The sequence below is a fragment of the Helicoverpa armigera genome, chromosome 15 (assembly GCF_030705265.1).
Source record: "Helicoverpa armigera isolate CAAS_96S chromosome 15, ASM3070526v1, whole genome shotgun sequence".
Lineage (NCBI taxonomy): Eukaryota > Metazoa > Arthropoda > Insecta > Lepidoptera > Noctuidae > Helicoverpa > Helicoverpa armigera.
The window spans coordinates 10,000,001-10,016,872 of NC_087134.1; the positions used below are offsets into that span (position 1 = coordinate 10,000,001).

Sequence of the window (16,872 nt, forward strand, 5' to 3'; positions counted from 1 at the left end):
CAGTAAAATTCTAGGTCTATAGGGGCTACAACCACGTCACATAGGTATATAATAATATTGTTACTAAGTAAACTGAAAGGGTCCTATGTTTGTGTTCTTTATAGAACATTTCAAAGTCCACGTACATTTCAAACTTACGTTTTTGCTATTTGTCCCAAGAGATGAGTACCTATTCCTTGAAGTTCGAAACCTTTTCAGTCGTCTACATAAACAGTCGTCCCATTATTCACTTACTAGCCATTTGACCTTTTTGTTCCATAAGTGTCCAACGGTACTCCCAAATGTGTCCGATCAGAATCTGTACTCCTTAACCCTCTCTAACTGCACCACTTTGATTGGGGATAAAACGCCCATTATCCCCTTCGAAACCAAACTTAAGGATCCATACAGTTAAAGAAAAGTACTTTGAAATTTTTATCTGACCCTCTGAAACTAGCGAACGGGCTATAAAAACAATGAGCGTGCCACGATTGTGCCAAAAACAATATTCGGTGGACGAATGGTCTGAAAACGCCCGGTAATGCCCCGAAATGCCCCAAAATGCCCCAAAACGGGCCATAGCCGGCCGTAACGTGTCCGTGGACAGGCGCCCATCAGCGCAACATGTCACGACCTGCCTAATAAAATGTCCCTGTTCCTCTCGACACTTACGGAGTGTCAGAATGAAGAACATTTTCCTTATAGCCCGTCTGGGAAAAGTGTTACGGCATTTTCGCAACGTCATTTTAATATTTCAATGTTTCAACTATGCTATTTGGAAAACCAGGTACCTACCTAGTTAATTTTAAACAAAATATTATACTTAAACATTTATTAAATTAAAACGATACACCCATTGACACAACCTAACCTATTAATTCGGTCCTACAGAAGTCAAGCAAAAAATGCTTGACAAAATTGCTTGCTAAATTCCTGACCCGTATGTCCCAACATCCCGACATTGTCCTGTATATTTTTACGACCCCCACCATCCATTATTAAGACGGCATCGAAGTTCATAATAAACAAATAATAATTCATAGCCTACGTGCTTGTCATGTCATACATTGTTTTTATATTAACTTGCGTACATTTTGTTATGGGGACCTCTGAACAGAAAACTGAAGTGAAGTAGGTCTTGTTTTCAAAGAATATTGAATATTTTTGACTGTTTGAAGATACTGTAGGATTGTTGAAAAGGTTGTCAATTGTCAAAATTTATTAAATGAACTCTAAAATAATGTAGTTTTAGTGAAGTTTAATTAAAAGGTTGAAAATAAGTAGGTATTTTAAATATTAACAGTCTCATTAAATTATTATAGTGTTCCTAACATTCATATCAATTTATAACTTTCTGGGAATTAATTAATGCAATATACGATGTTTATTTTGACTGTGGTTGTGAAATGTGAATAATTTGTTATGATAATGGAAAAAATAATTGAATAAGAGATGGACACTGGTAAAATCAAGTATGATAAAAAAAATGGTCGAAAAATAACATCGTCTACATAAATTCATTAGCAATACATTTCTGTCATAGCCTGTTTCTTACACAGAAAAATAATACAAACGCTCCAAAACGCTTAGGTCAAGTAATATACTACCAAAAAAACTTCCCACAATCCATGTAACTGTTCCCCATTAAAACCAATGGCTGAAGATGTTCGTGGAACTATTTGGAAGGGATCATTTCCTACTATTACACGGACGATCGGGCCGGCTATGTGACCTCCTTGCTCACAGACTGCTTAGTCGGCTACCCAGGAATTGAGCTCAGGCAGGATATATGTTGATGTTTTCCGGGGGTCTTTGGAAGGATTGTAGGTTTAAATATTGAATTGAGAATAAAAAGATTGATTCTCTTTTTGTGTATGTAAGTTAGTAATATAGGAGTAATTATCCGACATCGTGAAGTCACTACTTGGCACACCCGGATAAAAAGCCTATAGGCCTGCTTTGAAAACTACATGGGCTATCCAACACAGATTTTTTTTCAGTACATCCCAATGGTTACTGCAACAAGCGCGCAAAACATTCTTCAGCTTTATACCTAGTATGCTTTGCTCTCTTCATGAATAGTATCCTTTAGTTATAGTTTTAATTTTAATTATAGCAGAACTTAATGAAGACGATGATGAAATATCATTCGTACTTTGACAGACAAACAGATAGACAGACCAATCAACACTCTGTTTCGAGCAATTATGAAATTGCTTTATTAATACAGGCTATCGTCTCAAGACACTAAAGTCAAATGAAGGCGCGCTCAGGTGGCGGCCATGACAGGTGACCAATGCGTTCCCGCCACAAGCGATTAAACGTCAAATTGATGCCGCCATCTTGTTACGTCATCGCTCACGCAGGCAACGGCGATTATTCATAGTGCCAACCAATTAATATAAGGTGTTTACTTATATGAATATGAAGTGTGATTAAGGTAACTGCTTAAAAAGAAAATGGTTTTTGAGTTCCGTTTTTCAGGACAAAAATCTTCTTCCTGCTGCTAACCAGTTATTAGGAGTCGGTGGAACATGTTTTCAGGACCAACTATAAAAGGGATCCAATCTATTTAGGTGCAGAGATCCTATGTATAGAAAAAGATGATCAATTTTTATTCATGTTACCTCAAAAAGAATATTGCTCACATGCTTTGCTAAAAGGCTTCCAGCTCTTCAATTAAACTAACCGTAGGTATAAAAAACAATTCCATTAACAATAATAAAAAGCCCTTCTAAACATTATTAAGTCAGTTTTACCTTAATACTGTCAGCAAGTAAGCGTGAGACAGTGTATCTTCAAATTTCCGTGAGTAGTACAACCAGTAAGTCAATTTTACAGCGTACAATTGTATTAGGATTCCCGTCGCGAAGGTGTTGTGACAAGTACAGACGGCAACGACATTACTGCTATCATCACTTCAGTACGTTTTTGTTGGAATTGTTTTTGATCTTCTGCTGTTTTGTGAAGAGTTTTTCTGCCAAGTCATTTGCTGTTCTGCTTGGTCTAGCCGAAAAGCGTTGTGCACGGGGTCTAGGGTTTTTCCCCGGTCGTTCCGAAATTATGATTTTAAGAAACTTGAAAATAGCAGCCTGAAGCCTAAAAGTTGACGGTGATTTATTCGTGAAATGAAATGAAATGAAATCGTGTCTTGAAGAGTAAGTTAATGTCGTTACTGCGAATGACCTCTCTCCTGTCTGGGTCAGATTGCTGTCCCATAGGCCTATGGTAATGTAGGTATTCAGAGTGCACCTATGTTTATACGTACATAATAATATGCTGGTGCAGCCATCATGGCTGATAGACATTAATAACCCTTTTGCCTTCTCGACTCCCGGTGTCAAAAGTTATCTTTTAATCAACTATAACAAACTTACGTAGCTAACTGTACGCAATAATAACGCGAAGTCTAGATTTGTGACGTTGACTTTATGACGTAAACCACTTTGTTTGACGTCACTACGAAATGACGTAATTACTTCATGTAAGAATCAGCTCCTTGATACGATCTACACTAATGTTAGCAAAAGTTTGCTTGTTTGTACACTGTTTCTGAAATAGCTGTACCGATTATTGAGTTTCCAAAAGTTTTATGTCGCTGATAAGTTGGCTAGCAAGATTTTCTAGTCCTACTAATAATATAAATGCCAAAGTTTGTTAGGATGTATGTTGATATGTAGGTAGGTAATCTTTGTTACTCTTTCACGCAAAAATGCTGGATGGATTTTGATAAAAGTTGGCAGTAATGCGTAGCGTAGGTACAGGTGATGAAATGATATCATTTCTGTGGCAAGTGATAATGTATTTCTTCACAACACAAGATGCCATGCTCTTTCATTTATAATTCACAAAAGAAGTAGAAAGAAGAAGGTAGGAAGAAATAGGTATGTTGATTCTATCTATATAAAATCCAGATACTACATGCAAAGGCTTATAAAAGGGTGTGCACATCTAAAAATCTCTTTCCACAATATTTGAAAATATGATATGATTCATAGCTGTATAATATTTTGTAGTACGTCCGCATACATTGCTAAGAGATTTAGTCGTCTTGTAAGCAGGAAGAGCGAAACCGTGTGTTCTGTTATACATATTATATGTGTTTAGATCATCATCCTCCGAGCCTTTTTCCCAAACTATGTTGGGGTCGGCTTCCAGTCTAACCGGATTCAGCTGAGTACCAGTGCTTTACAAGAAGCGACTGCCTATCTGACCTCCTCAACCCAGTTACCCGGGCAACCCGATACCCCTTGGTTAGACTGGTGTCAGACTTACTGGCTTCTGACTACCCGTAACGACTGCCAAGGATGTTCAATGACAGCCGGGACCTACAGTTTTATATGTGTTTAGATAGTACATACTAGTTTCATAGTAATATATGGTACATATTGATAGGAGAAGGAAAAATTGGAGAGAATTACGCAGCATTCTGGGAATTGTTCTGATAATAAGATGTGTAAAGATATTTCACAATAGCTATGGATGTTACTCTAAAACATTTGAAAGAATTTTGTCGAAATTAGCCTATATAATATAACTAGCTTCTGCCAGCGGTTTCACCTGCATCCCGTGGGAACTACTTCCCGTACCGGGATTAAAAGTAGCCTATAGACTTCCTCGATAAATGGGCTATCTAACACTGAAAGAAATTTTCAAATCGGACCAGTAGTTCCTGAGATGAGCGCGTTCAAACAAACAAACCAACAAACTCTTCAGCTTTATAATATTAGTATAGATATGTAGCTTACATTAAAAACAACAAATAGGCAGATTTTTATTAATTGACTGTTATAACGTGTGGCTGTATGTCGCGCAAGTAGTTTGCCGCCCTATTAGTTAGTTACACGCGCCGCAAGAGGGCGCGTGGAAGGGGACGCGACATCGCGCAGCCGCTCACGCGGACAGTGAGCAAGAAGCGTGTGCCGCGAGTGCGCGTCGGATGCGCCTCGCTTGAGTCTCGTCATGTAGTTGAATACGCTCGCCCCATTGTTTCAACTCAGGGTTTAGTTCATTAGTTAGTTTTGTAACATTCGTGGTTGTTGTCCAACTGTATAACTGTTTCGTTTGTATTTCCGTGTTTTCTTTGAATAAACTTAAACTCAAACAGTATCCAGTGGTTTCCATTCGTTAAATAGCCTAGTTTAGTGACGCCCATCGGGTGTAGGGCTCCGCTAGGGCTATAATTGGCTGCCCAACGTGTGAAGATAACGAACTTGGTTATAAGGGCTGCCCAACGTGTTATAATTGGCTGCCCAACGTGTGATAGTAACGAACTCAGTGAAAACTTCGCGTGTTATTCGCCGTGAAAATGCCGTTAACACGCTCGCAAGTTCTGGAAACTTCGGACAACGTCGACGCCGCGAGTGCCGGCGCCGCCCCCACCAATGTAACAATGACCCACGAGACTCTGGTGCATTTACTCCGTGAGGTCCGCTCGTCCACGCCGCAGAATGTTTCGGATTCGCACAGTATGTTTGGCGTGAGTGGAAATTTCGCCAAGTGCAGGACGCGTTATGGCGGACGCCCGGAGGAGTCGCTAGAAAACTTCCTAGACGCCATCACTACGTATAAGGAATGCGTAAATATGACCGACGAGAACGCTCTCCGCGGGTTTTCAATGTTGTTGGAAGGACCTGCAGCGGTTTGGTGGCAAGGGGTGAAGAGATCAACCGGCACGTGGTCGGAGGCGCTCTCGCGAATAAAAGGTGCATTCGCCGAGCATGATCCGCCCCATCGTCTTTATCGGAAGTTATTCACGCTGGTTCAGGAGGAAGAACATACGGATTTGTTCATCGCCAAGGTACGAGCTCTGCTGGCTAAAATACCTAAAGAGGATTTGTCAGAAAAAGTGCAGCTGGATATGGCGTTCGGCCTCCTCAACCCACGCATTCGGAAACGTGTTACTAGAGAAAGTTTAAACAGTTTCGACGAATTACTTAAAAAGTGCCGTACTATAGAAGACTCGCTTAAGGAAAGCTCCAAACCACGTAGTAACACTGCTCAAGCAAAGCCGCAGACCCAGACGAGCATGCCCGCGACATTATCATCGTCGTCGCCGCAGCCGCCGCCGCCGCTCAACAGCGCCGGCGCCGCTGAGTCCGCCGAGAGTGTCCCCGTCGTTTCGAAGAGTAATAATAAGCAGTTTTGTGTCTATTGTAAGCGCTCAGGTCATTCGAAAAATGCGTGTTATAAGTTAAAGCGTGATAATAGTGATCGTGATAATAATACGAGCAATAGCGTTATAAAGTTAAAAAGTGAGATAAAGTGTTACGGTTGTGGTGCTCCGAACGTTATTAAGTCGAAGTGTAAAAACTGTTCGAGCCAACAAGCATTTTATTCCGTCGAAAACGCATCGCATGGCGGAGTTGTAGGTACGTTGAGGCCGTCGAGCGAGCCCCGCGGGGTGGCCCGCGCTCGCCGCGGCGCAGCGGCCAGCGGCGCCGGGCGCGCCTCGCCCGCGCGGCCCGCGCCCGCGCTCGCGTCGTTGCTACGCAACCGCTCGCGCCGCCCGACCCGTCAGTGCTCATGCCTGTACAAGGTAACCCTGCGCGTGCCGCGGGTGTTTCATGTAATTGTTTTCTTGACGATCAATGTGTTCGTAACACTAACGCTAATATGTGCTCTAGTATTTGTTTATCTTGTTGTAATAATTACAAAAATAATTGTAATGTTCGTAAAAATAATTGTAATGTTCGTAACAATAATTCTAATGTTCGTAAGAATTTTGATAATGTTCGTAACACTTATACTCGTGTATCGTGTTGTACTGATTGCGGTAGCAATAATAATTGTAATTGTCGTATACATTGTGATAGTCGTATACTTTTTGACAATGTTCGTAAGAGTAATATGTGTGTATCTAGTTTTAATGATTACGGAAATAATTGTAATAGTCGTGAGAATATCGGTAATGTTTACGATAATGTACCTTTTCGTCGCCCTGTGTTGAATATAAGCATTCTAGGGTTTTGTGGCACCGCGCTCGTAGATTCTGCAGCTAAAAGTTGTATTGCCGGTCACACGCTCTACGCTCTCCTACTCAGGATAGGACACCCGTTAGTGCCGTCGACACAAATTGTTAGGTTGGCGGACGGTGTTAGTAGGGAGATGAATGTACTTAGCACAGTGGTAAAGGTGACACTCCGACATAAAACTAGAGATGTAAAATTTTTGATATTTCCGGAAGCTAATAGTAATGAAAGCTTGTTAGGTATAGATTTTCTTACCTCGTTTAATCTTGTCTTCAATTTTGGTGAAAGTAGGTGGCACTTTGCCGAGAATGATAAGTGTAAATTCTCATTGCAATTTGAAGGTGTGTCACCTGTGCCTGCGTGTTCAGCTCTGGATGTGCTGCGGGATGATGAGGCGACTTCGCTTAGTGGAGAACAACGTGAGGTACTTGCCCGTCTCCTTGTCGAACACGAGGATATCTTTCAGCCAGGGGGAGACGCGACTCCTTTCGCCGAGCATGTTATTGATACCGGCGATCATGCTCCTATCGCCGTTCCACCTTATAGGTTGACTCCTGCCAAAAAGGACATTATGCGAGTGGAGCTCGATAAGATGTTGGCAGATGGCATAGTCGAGGAGTGTGAGTCCGCGTGGGGTTCCCCAGCGCTACTTGTTCCGAAGGCAAATGGTAAGGTTCGTTTCTGTGTCGACTATAGGAAGCTCAATGCGGTAACAAAGTCCGACGTCTATCCGATGCCTTTGATAGACGAGCTTGTACAGTCAACAAAAAAGAATTGTTTTATGAGTACGCTTGATATGCGAAGTGGATTTTGGCAAGTGAGTGTACGTGAACAGGATAGGGATAAGACAGCATTTTTAACGCCATTCGGTTCGTATCGATTTAATCGCATGCCGTTCGGGCTCAAGAACGCTCCGTCTACCTTCCAGCGTCTAATTGATAGACTTCGTTCCGGTGCCAGTCTTAAGGACGTTACCCTTCTAGCATATCAAGATGATCTCCTTCTGATTTCTGAGGGCTTTGAGAAGCATATATCAGATTTGCGCGCCGTTTTTGATAGACTGCGTATGTTTAAACTGCGTGCCAATAGGGAGACGGCGCTTAAGAAGGGGAGAGATGGCGCTGCCGTCGCGTAAACACTCAGTCCGCGCCGAAAGTTTTAGAAAATCTCTCATAATTAGATTTAACTAGACAATAACCTTACAAATGTGCTAAAGTGATTATAAACTCATAAATATGTGGTACAAGTGTTATCCTTAAAATACATTTAGTTTCAACAAAGAAACATAAACCTGATAAGTGACAGTGAACTTGAATAAACAACAGTGAGATACGGATACCTTGAAACTATATATAGTCATTTTATCTGTACACGAACCTGGTGAACTAATTGTGATTGATCAGCAGTGTAGACATGGGCGCCGCGCCGGCGTCGCCACGCCGCGAAACCCCCGCGCGCCGCCGCCGCCGCCGACATTAGCTGCGCGGCGTGAGTTAGGTTAAGACGTGCCATTTTGTTCGCGATTGTTTAGGCAATATTCTTCTTCCTCCGAGCCTTTTTCCCAACCATGTTGGGGTCGGCTTCCAGTCTAACCGGATGTAACTGAGTACCAGTGCTTTACAAGAAGCGACTGCCTATCTGAATGAAACGGACACTTCAGTTTCTTTAAATATTAATAGTTCTTCATCAATTTTGAGTAAACTATCCAAAAAACATAGTGCTGTTGGTCATGGAATCGAAGATCATCCATTAGATCAAGAATGTTGGCAATATCTTGCTTCTGCTATTGGGGATCGACCCATTTCCAAAATGCGGACCATCCATCATTTTGGAATGAGAAGAAGACAAAATTTCCATGGCTGTCTACATTTGCAAGGGCTCTGCTGCCCGCTACAAGTACTCGAGCCATCATCATCTTCCTGCCCTATTCCCAAGTCATTTGGAGTCGGCGCAACATGTCTTTTCTTCCATTCCTCTCTGTCAGACATACTTACATCCACTCCCTTCTGCTTCATGTCCTCTCTCAGGCAATCAATCCATCTTTTCCTCGGTCTACTCAACACACTCTTTGTGGCATGCGTTTCACACCGTCTCATCACATGCCCATACCACGACAAACGTTGACCTCTCATTTTTTCTGCCACTGACGCTACTTTCAGGCTTCCTCTGATATACTCATTCCTGACTTTGTCCATTCTGTTAACCCACACATCCATCTCAACATTCTCATCTTTGCTACATGCACTCTATTCTCATCCTTCTTTTCAATGCCCAACACTCTGATCCATACAGGACGACAGGTCTTATTACGGATTTGTAAATTTTGCCCTTCAGTTTGAGGGGCATCCGTGGAGTCATAAATAGTGCTAGTTACCTGTCGCCACTGCATCCATCCAGAATTGATCCGATGCATCACGTCCCTGTCTACCTCACCGTCACTTTGGACAAGTGAACCAAGGTACCGGAAGTGGGGGCAGACTGATAGGGGCATGCCGGCTAGGGTTATGGTCATGGGTCTTGATATACTCGCAACACAGACCCCTTGTTATGGAAGTGGCGTTTACAATAAAGTCAATAAAGGGCAAAGAAAAGTTACCTCCAAACATAAAATGGCACAGGTTGGAAAGGGCCGATTTGGCGGAAGAATTTAGAAATGCGGTGGTAGATAAGATGATTGAAATGGCAAATATGAATAAAAAGGAGTGTAAATGAGCGTTGGAGGGAAATGGCAATGACTATAAGGATGACAGCAAGAATAATTTTAGGAGAATCGAAAGGAATTGCAAATCTGTTAATTTTTGAAGTTTTTTTTATCATACATATATCTCATCCACGCCGCCGGCGTCACGCCGCCGCTGTGTCAAATTCATCAGCGCGCCGCCGCCGCAAAATTCTGGGGCGGCGCCCATGTCTACAGCAGTGTAATTAAAGTCATATAAGTGCTAAAACTAATTTTAACGGCGGTTATTTTTCACTTGTTTAAACTCGCGCAAAAACAGCGCCCCAAGTGACCGTTACACGAACTAACCCAAAGCTGTGAGAAAAATAAAACAACGCCATCTATGTTAAAGCTGTCAAACTAACTCGCATAAGCTATTGATATATAGGAAGTTTCAATCCTCGAACATTTCCTCAACTGCTACCTAAACTAACCACAAGATGGCGCTCTGTGCAGGTTGTAAACAATTAATACCTGACAGACTGAATCTTATTTGTTCATTATGCAATGAAAATTACGATTTGGAATGTGCGAACGTAGCAGAAAACCAATACAAAAAATTCACACCGGAGATAAAAGCAAAATGGGAATGTCAAGAATGTAGATGCAAAAAACCTAAAAACAACAAATGCAGCACACCCGCAAGACCCCAACTTCCCACCGATTACAACAGTTCTCCAGAGGCCTTCGTTACACTCCGGAGAAAAGCAAGTCAATCACAACACAACGATACTTCACTCTCAGACAACACAAATATATTTGGAGATACATTTAATGGGGAGAAACACACTGAACCCGGACTACAAGCACAGATAACATTACAAAGCTTAAGTGAACTAATATCCGCGAAACTGAAGGAAAATAATTTATCTATTATATCAGAAATAAAAAATACTATCCAAAAAGAAATTAACACAGCTATACTTAAACTTCGAGAAGACGTGAAGAAAGAAACTGACTCCCTGCATGAACAAAACCACCAACGCAAGTCAGAGATAGATACGTTAAACACAAAAATTGAAAACCTAAAAAAAGAAACAGAACGCCTACAATCCGAAATAAAAACTCTGTCGAATAAAACTATTATACCTAAATACGTATCTGAGAACAACTTGAAAAAAATTGTTTTATACGGCCTCCCTGAAATTTACAAAGAGCCTGAAAATGAACTCCACTTTAGAATATTAGACGTATTCCGTGACATTCTGCAAGTTGACCTGTTAGGCTATATTGAAGATACCCATAGAATTGGAAAGTATAAAAACAACACCCGACCTTTGGTTATCGAACTCATAAGCAAAAGAATGACAAAATACTTAGTACAGAATCAACAATATTTCCGTGGCACTGGACTCTATTTGTCTGAATTCCTTGATGAAGAGGCGCTGAAAGAGAGACACGCCATGCGAGAAAAAATGCTAACAGCCCGTAAGAAAGGTCATTATGCTATTATTAAAAATAACCAATTATATATAGACGGAGAGCAAATAAATTACAACCACGACACAGAAATATGTACCAACAGCAACAACCCTACATTTCATGACAACAAACGCGAAGAAAACCATACATTTCGGAACAACAGATCGACTGTACGACACGACTAACTCAAAGAAAACACCACAACCCGATGAAATCGACCAACAATTCACGATATTATTCCAAAACATTCAAAGCATATGTAATAAACAGCATATAATAGAAGCTTTTATAAACCAGACCCAAGAATATGAAGCAATATGTATGACGGAAACGTGGCTCTCAGAAGAAAAACTCGATCTAATTAACTTCACTGGATACAAAGTGGCTGCATCATACTGCAGGAAAACTCGTGGAGGTGGCGGAATCTGCATACTACTAAAAGAAAATATAGACTGTATAGAAAAACATGATATTACAAGAATGTCAATTGAGTATATTGTAGAAATGTGTGCAATCGAACTAGTCAACGAAAACATATTATTAATTACTATATATTGGAATAGAAGAGAAGAAGACGTATTTTACAACCAATTAAACAAAATGTTAACTCATATTAACCTAAAATATTCAAAGTATAATATAATTATCGGGGGCGACTTTAACATCGATATGCAACAAAATAGTAAAAAAGCAAAAAATCTATCAGACCTTATGTCAGAATTTAATTTTACACAGCAAGTAAAACAACCAACTCGAATAACACAAAACTCATCAACTTGTATAGATCTAATTTTTACGAATTCTAAAAATACACGTCCACAAACGTCAGTCGAAGAATTGGGATTCTCTGACCATTGTAGCACAATAATTAGCCTTAAAATACCGCATCCTCAAAACCAAAACAAAGTTTACCACGCCAAAAAACGAATATATACTAAAAATAATTTATGTTTATTTAAATCTGCACTGCAGCTAATAAATTGGAGCGACTACATTAAACCTAACAATAATATAAATCAAAACTACGAAGCTTTTAATGATATTATAACTACTACATTAAATAAAATTATACCTAAAAGAAAAATTAAACTAAAAAGAAGCAGAAATAAATTCTGGTTAACTAAGGGAATTAAACTCGCATGCAAAAATAAAAGATTACTTAAAATACTATGCTTAAAATCGTGCAATCTAGTTATTAAAAAATATTACAAAAAATACGAAAAAATATTAAAACGATCAATAATTACAGCTAAAAAAATACAATACATAAATAGAATAAAAACGTCTGAAAATAAAGTAAAAACTATGTGGTCTATAATAAAAGAACGCACAAATAAAAATCGTACCGCAGAAAAGCAAAATATACAATTAAAATTAAATAATGTCTCTATTACCGAACCTAAACAAATAGTAAACATATTTAATAATTTCTTTGCCTCAATTGGTAATGACCAAACGAACCCAGCTAGTCATCAACCACGCGATCTGCCTGTAACTCAACAGTTAGAGAATACATTCTTCCTTAGACCAATAGATTACCGCGAAACCAATAAATTAATAAAAAACCTGAAAAACAAAAATAGTCATGGAATAGACGAATTACCCCCTTCCCTATTCAAACACTGCGCCGACGAACTCACTCCACCACTTTGCGTATTAATAAACCAATCGTTCGAAGAAGGTACATTCCCTGATCTTCTAAAAAAGGCTATCATAAAACCGATACACAAAAAAAACTCGAAAATTGATCCCAACAACTACCGCCCTATAGCACTCTTGCCAACGGCCTCAAAATTATTTGAAAAAGCTATGTGCAATCGGGTATATAACTTCTGCGAGAGATTCAACATTTTTGATGAGGGACAAAACGGATTTCGCAAACATAGGTCAACCACACTTGCAGTTTATAAATACATTCAAGAAGTGATTAACATTTTAAATAATAAAAAATACGCAGTAGGTATATTACTTGATATGACTAAGGCATACGATAGAGTTCAATTTAGTATATTGTTGGACAAACTATACAAAATAGGAATTCGCGGTGTTACCCACCAATGGTTCGAGTCTTATCTTAAGGACAGAGAACAATATGTAGAAATTGACTACTTTAACCAGGATACTAATGAAATATTAAATGTAAGATCTGAAAAACAAATTTTAAACTCCTCAATTCCACAAGGCAGCGTAATTGGATGTTTGCTATTTCTTATCTACATAAACGACCTTCCGAAAATCATGGATGAGCCTAGTGTACTATTCGCGGACGACGTTTCCCTCCTCACCTCATGCAATAACGAAACAGAAATAAACGCAAAGCTTCACACCATACTTAATAAAACTACAGAATGGATGGACCAACATAATCTAGAAATAAATTATAAAAAAACTAAAATAATGACCTTTTACCCCTATCAAAAATCCCCAATAACAATTAACTTCTCAACTAACAATACAAAAATAGATGTTGTCGACAACTTCACACTACTCGGACTTACCATAGACACTCATATAAACTGGAAGACGCACATACAAAATATTAAATCCAAAATCTCCAAATTTATTTACGCTTTTCGCGAAGTAAAGGTAACCACGGACCTACCAACTGCTCTAAGTACTTACTACGCGTATGCGCACTCCTGGTTCAGCTACGGTATCATCATGTGGGGAAACAGCACCGACGCACCATCACTCTTCACTCTACAAAAGAAACTAATCCGCATACTAACAAACATAGAACAAACAGACAGCTGCAAACCCTATTTCCAAAAACACAAAATACTCACATTACCATGCATCTACATATTAGAAATATGTAAATTCGTTAGGAGATACTCAAAGTTCTTTACCAAACGCGGAGACAAACACACCAATAGATCACTGAGACACAAAAATATGCTGATGCTACCTACCTCCAACATGACACTACACTCCAACAGCCCCTACGTGATGTGCATCAAAATATACAATAAATTGCCCAACAAAATCAAGGACGAAACAAGTGACACAAAATTCCTTAACATCCTAAAACAAATTTTAATAAAAAAAGCATACTATACAATCAACGAGTATATTACCGATAAAGAAATAACTTAAAATTAAATAAAAGCAACGTATAAAGAAAAATACCTATAAAATGAAGTTATGCTACACAAAAATATACGCAATACTATAATATAAATAAATACTTGAATAATATACTACATACTACCTACTATATTACATTAAACGCCTTCCTCTCTTCTAACTCTTTGCTGTGCCCATCAGGGTCCATAATTGTGACTACCTCTATTATTTTATATTTTCCACCAAATGTACATTATGGAATGCAATAAATGATATGATATGATATGATATGATATGAGAAATGTGTCTTCGCACGTGAAAAGGTAAAATACCTTGGTCACGTTATCACTCAGGATGGTGTGTCTCCTGATGATGATAAGGTTAGTGCTGTTTTGGATATGGCAGCACCGTCTTCGCTTCGGCACTTAAGAACTTTTCTTCAGACTTGTTCATGGTTTAGAAAGTTTGTGCCTAGTTTTTCTGCTGTTGCTGAGCCGTTAACACGCTTGCTGAAGAAGAATCAGCCGTGGTCATGGGGTTCAGACCAGGCTCGTGCCTTTGAGGAGCTCAAGGTTCGTCTCTCCTCGCCACCGATTCTTATTCAGGCAGATTATAGCAAGCCGTTTGTGTTAAGGACTGATGCTAGCAATTATGCCTTAGGAGCTGTGTTGTTACAGGGCGAAGGTAAAGAAGAGCGCCCTATTGAATATGCTAGCCGTCTGCTCAATGCAGCTGAAAGGAATTACAGCACCACCGAGCGTGAGGCTCTTGCTGTGGTGTGGGCCGTCGAACGTTTTAGGGGTTATATTGAAGGTCATGAGGTCATTATAGGTAGCGACCATCAGCCGTTAAAGTGGCTCCTTACCCTAAAGTCGCCTTCAGGAAGGCTCGTTCGCTGGGCTCTTAAGCTACAGAGCTTTAATATTCAGTTTCAGTATACGCCTGGAAAGGCCAATGTTATTGCTGATACACTCAGTCGACCAACCTGTAAAGAAGAAAATAAAGATCAGTGTGGTGTCTGTTCCATCGTCGTTGACTTACCTGCTCGTAGTCCGGCTGATCTCCGTTGCGCGCAACTCGAGGATCTGGAACTTAAGAAGATAATTAGTGAATTAGAGGACACTTCTGATGCTGATTCTGTAGGTATGAAGCGTTGGTCAGAAAAAGGTTATTTTATGCAGCAAGGCGTATTGTATAGGTATAATCCGGATGTAGATAGTGAAGAGCCGCAACTGGTTGTCCCGGCTTCTCTGCGTCCTGAAATTTTAAAAGAATGTCATGATACTGACATTGCTGGTCATCACGGAGTTGATAGAACTTATGCCAAGGTCGCTAAGAGTTTTTATTTCCCAGGCATGCATAGAGCTATAACAGACTATGTGAAGAGTTGTGCTGCCTGTCAACGTTATAAGTCTTCAAACACGAAACCGTCCGGCTTGTTACAGACTCCTGTTCTCCATCAGAGAGGAGAGGTGTTAGCCGTTGACTTGTTTGGTCCACTTCCTGCGGGAGAAAATGGTGAAAGGTGGATTTTGTTGGTCGAAGACACTGCGACTCGTTGGACCGAGCTTTACGCTCTGAAGGATGCTACTTCCGAGGCGTGTGCTCGTACGTTGATTGAAGAGTATTTCCTCCGTTATGGACTGCCAAGACGCATTGTTTCGGACAATGGCGTTCAGTTTGTTTCTGCTGTAATGCAGCAATGTATGTTTGTTTTAGGTATTGGTCAAGAGTTGTTACCATTATACCATCCGTCAGCTAATCCAGCTGAGCGTAAGAATAGAGACTTGAAGTTTCATTTGTCTCGTTTAGTTGAGTCTGAGCATTCATCGTGGCCTCAGCATCTTCCCGCGATAAGGTTCGCCATGAATTCGGCAGTTTGTGGTACTACTGGAGTAACCCCCGCATACCTTATGTTCGCTAGGGAACTTCGTTCGCCAGTCGAAATGCACCACGATATTAGGTCCGTGCTCAGTAAAGATAATTTTGTTCCTCAGATCACACCTTATTTGAAAAGGTTTGTGAATTCGTTTATTGCTGTCAGAGAGAGGGTCGAAGCACAACAGGATCGACGTAAGGAATGTGCCGATAAATCCAAAAGACCAGGTGAAGTCTTCGAGGTGGGTGATCAGGTACTATTAAAGTCGCATGTTCTGAGCAACGCAGCCAAGAACATTACTTCTAAGTTCGTTCCTAAGAGAGATGGTCCTTACGTTGTTGTGAAGAGAGTTAGCCCTACAGAGTATCTTATAGGTAATTTAGATTCATCTGAGAAAGTTTTAGGTAAGTTTCACATATCAGAACTAACTCGTTTTCATTCTCGGGATGTTACGCCTCCTCGTCCCGTAGTGCAGAAACGGCAGAGAGGACGCCCTAGAAAACATGTTTGTCCTGTATGTAGTGTTTCCTTTGTGCGAGTTCATGAGCGGGGACGTTCTCATGAGCTCGAGGGGGAGTGTATAGCGTGTGGCTGTATGTCGCGCAAGTAGTTTGCCGCCCTATTAGTTAGTTACACGCGCCGCAAGAGGGCGCGTGGAAGGGGACGCGACATCGCGCAGCCGCTCACGCGGACAGTGAGCAAGAAGCGTGTGCCGCGAGTGCGCGTCGGATGCGCCTCGCTTGAGTCTCGTCATGTAGTTGAATACGCTCGCCCCATTGTTTCAACTCAGGGTTTAGTTCATTAGTTAGTTTTGTAACATTCGTGGTTGTTGTCCA

At 40.5% G+C, this 16,872-nt stretch overlaps 1 protein-coding gene across 1 annotated transcript; it reads right to left on the reverse strand.

The window, feature by feature from the left end:
• Nucleotides 1–9,105: 9,105 nt before the first annotated feature.
• On the reverse strand, nt 9,106–9,462 carry LOC135117874 (uncharacterized). Its single transcript, XM_064038275.1, has one exon. The coding sequence runs from the start codon at nt 9,460–9,462 to the stop codon at nt 9,106–9,108; it is 357 nt and encodes a 118-aa protein (XP_063894345.1).
• Between the last annotated feature and the right edge of the window lie 7,410 nt (nt 9,463–16,872).

Coding starts and splice junctions, on each gene's coding strand:
- LOC135117874 (XM_064038275.1), bottom strand. CDS start 9,462: ATGACCATAACCCTAGCCGGCATGCCCCTATCAGTCTGCCCCCACTTC.